The sequence below is a fragment of the Melitaea cinxia genome, chromosome 16, assembly GCF_905220565.1.
Source record: "Melitaea cinxia chromosome 16, ilMelCinx1.1, whole genome shotgun sequence".
Classification (NCBI taxonomy): domain Eukaryota; kingdom Metazoa; phylum Arthropoda; class Insecta; order Lepidoptera; family Nymphalidae; genus Melitaea; species Melitaea cinxia.
In genome coordinates, this window is record NC_059409.1 from 16,287,582 (window position 1) to 16,290,908 (window position 3,327).

General features: G+C 36.0%; 1 protein-coding gene across 1 annotated transcript; it reads right to left on the reverse strand.

The window, feature by feature from the left end:
* Positions 1-610: 610 nt before the first annotated feature.
* LOC123660990 (CCAAT/enhancer-binding protein beta-like) lies at positions 611-1,444 on the reverse strand. The gene is made up of 2 exons (XM_045596006.1): positions 985-1,444; positions 611-693 (listed from the first exon to the last, which is right to left on the reverse strand). Exons 1-2 carry the CDS (start codon positions 1,442-1,444, stop codon positions 611-613), a joined length of 543 nt encoding a protein of 180 aa, XP_045451962.1.
* Between the last annotated feature and the right edge of the window lie 1,883 nt (positions 1,445-3,327).

Consider the following 3,327-nt stretch of genomic DNA (forward strand, 5'->3'; position numbering starts at 1 on the left):
TAGTAGTAGTTAATTATTAGAAGTTAATAAATAAAATTTAGTTAATAACATAAAGATAATTTAAATATTTAAAATAAAAACATAAATAAATAACACATTGGTAAAAATAAACGGAAGTAAATATCATAATACTTATGTTAAGTAACATATTTATAATGTCAAATCCCTTCTTTTTTAATAAACAATTTTTTCAAGAATATACATTCGTGTTTTTTAAAAGGACCGGACCGAACCGGTTGATCAGGATGAGATGAGATTTCCTGATCTAGACCCGATCAGAAAATCTCATCTCATCCTGATCAGGCTCAGGCCAATCATCTGCGTTACATGCCTTATCTGGTCCAGATCAGGCATGCCTGGTCCGGTCCTTCTAAGGAAGACGAAAAAATTTCTACTCGGGTTTAAGATTGAGTTTCTTTAATTATTTTTTTTTAATTTTAATTTAATTTTTATAAACTGAAGGCAAGGAAAAATCGTTCAATGATGCACAAAGTACATTTACAGTATAATATGTCCTAATTATAATTTAATTCAACAGAACTTACAAACACACAACAATGCTCTAGCGGAATAGTCTTAACATTTATCAATAACTAATATTCATCGAATGTTACATCAAGTTGCTTAAGTCCCACAAGAGCGTCAGCTGCTGCTGTCGAAGTGCTGGAGTATCTGCTACCTCCGCCGCGTGTCCTGGAGACAATATTGTATAATATTAAAACACACCATAATTGTAATTATTAAGTTTAATATTTCTCGATCACGTTATATATGTATGGCTGTGTGTGTGTTTTGTGTGTACGTGTTTAATCTAATATTTACCTAATTAGTGTGTGTCTGTCGTGCGTGTCGAATGTCAGCACACAATGAGCAAGAGAGACACGCGGTGATAATTTTATTTTTTAGGGCAGTTCGTACATTGCTTTGAAAGCAACAAACCCTTAAGTCGTGTGATTTCGTTACATAGGTATATTACTTTTAAACCCAAACGAATTTCCCGCAACTTCCGCTTATCACGACTCTGCTTGGCGGCAATGTTATTCCTCTCCCTCTGTCGTCTGTAGGAATCGTCCGCATTATTTTCCGTCTGGACGGCACGGCGCATCCTTGGGTTATGTCTCAAAAGAGGCCCGCCATTTCTCTGAGACATTGCTCTGAGTGCGTTCCTTTCAAATATTTGATAGTTTGAATCGTTTTGCAGAGCGTCGACGTCTGCCATAAAATGTGGATGACTTCCGGCGCTTGGTGAGTCCGGTGAATTTGAAGGCGACACTCTAATTGCCATAGAAGCAAGCACGACTGCAGGCTGTGTTGGTGCTGCACTTGGCACAGCATTAACACGACGAAGAGTCAAATTTTCTAAGGCTGATGGTGCGCTGTCCTGGTGTTGGTTCACTGATATATCTGATGGCGCGTTGTTCTCAAACGGTCTCCAGATAGACATGGTTGATTATTGCGTTTGCGAGTAACTAGCGAATGGTTGAAGGAATGAAGTTGACAGCTCCTTTTATACGCAAGGGGTGTTGCCTAAATTGTACAGCCTGTCCGAATTAACCACAACGGTTCCGCTAATTGCGTTAACGAAACTTATTTACATATAAAATAATTAGGCGCGGTCTATTGTTGTTACTTTTGTCAACTGACATTTGATGGAAATTGGACATTCTCGCTTGTTATTTTGTCCTATCTATAAAGCTTTAATTTATATCCAGAGCTGATAGTAGGTAGATATGATTGATACGACAAAAAAATTAGAGTAAAGATTTTATTACTAGTCTTGTAGTATTATCTATGCTTAATATAAATATTAATAGTAAAAATAGAATAAGTAGGTAGTTAAATTAATAATTAAAATAATGGCTTTATAAGTCGCGGCGCACTGAGCTATACCGGACATAACATAAATTTAAGTGTTTTATCAAGTAACGAAATATCTGATAAATGTCGTTGAAGCTGTAGTAGATACCTACTTAGCTACCTGAAACATGCGTTTTAATACACTATTACGATAATCCATCACGACTATAATTATAACAGACGACGAAACAAACAAATATAAAAACATGCAATTAGTGATAAGCATTTGTTTGCAAACTATAAATAAATTACATAATTAGCTAAAGTTGTTGACAATAGTTGTCAACAGGATGTGTAAATGCTTAGCTGAGTGACTACAGCGACCACTTTGTGCAGTTTTGTCTAACGACCTGTGACTAATACACGTTTTAATTATACTTCGATGTTGATGGTGTTTAGGACTTAGAGTATCGAGCAACCGTCGTCAACGTGCAGTAGGTATTTAGCTAGGGACATGCGGTGAAGAGAGTGATACTTTGATCTTATATGAATAGGTATTATACTCAATATATATTTATATTTAACTGAGGTAGGGCACAGCAGGAATTTACTGCTCAAAATATGGAGCAGCCCGACTGGGATAGTACCTCGACCTTACAGAAGATCACAGCTAAATAATACTGTTTTCAAGCAGTATTGTGTTCCTGTTGGTGAGTAAGGTGACCAGAGCTCCTGGGGGGATTGGGGATTGGGTAGGCAACGCGCTTGCGATGCTTCTGGTGTTGCAGGCGTCTATAAGCTACGGTAATCGCTTACCATCAGGTGAGCCGTACGCTTGTTTGCCGACCTAGTGACATAAAAAATATATATATTTATAAGTTACAAGTCTGCACGTTTTTAATTGTTTTAGACACAAGTGCAAACACACTACTTAGAAAGAAAGAGATAGCCTTATTGTTCACAATGACTTGAAAGAATTTAGGCTTTTCTTGCAGAACGCTTTTGTGCACTGACTAGAAAAATATATCGAAGTTAGTAAAGTTCCCATTAAACTATTTCACCATTCTTCTCAGACTAGCGCTCTCCTGCATCAGTTGCACTACGTTTGATGGCGAACAATTTATATTCATTGTTTCGGATTTGCAAGGAGCTACTCGGTGTACGAATGTTGAATTGATTTATATAAATGTAAAATAGTTAGACATACGTTTCCATTCTACAGGAATAAACATTTCATTCTACAACATTGCATATAACAAGTATCTAATGAAAGTATAACTGTTTGACGCATTCACGCAAACCATGTTTGGTTTAAATGTGCTTAACAGTGTCTAAACGTAACTATTAGAAAACAAACAAATGATTTAATTAGTGGAGTTGGCGATACGAATTGATAACTGACGAGACGTACTTAACGACGTTTTAACGATACATTTGCATTTTAATTACACAATTATTATGATTATTTGTTTTATAAATAAACAGTTGGTAATTGTGTCTTCCATTATTTCTATAAAGATCACAAACGTA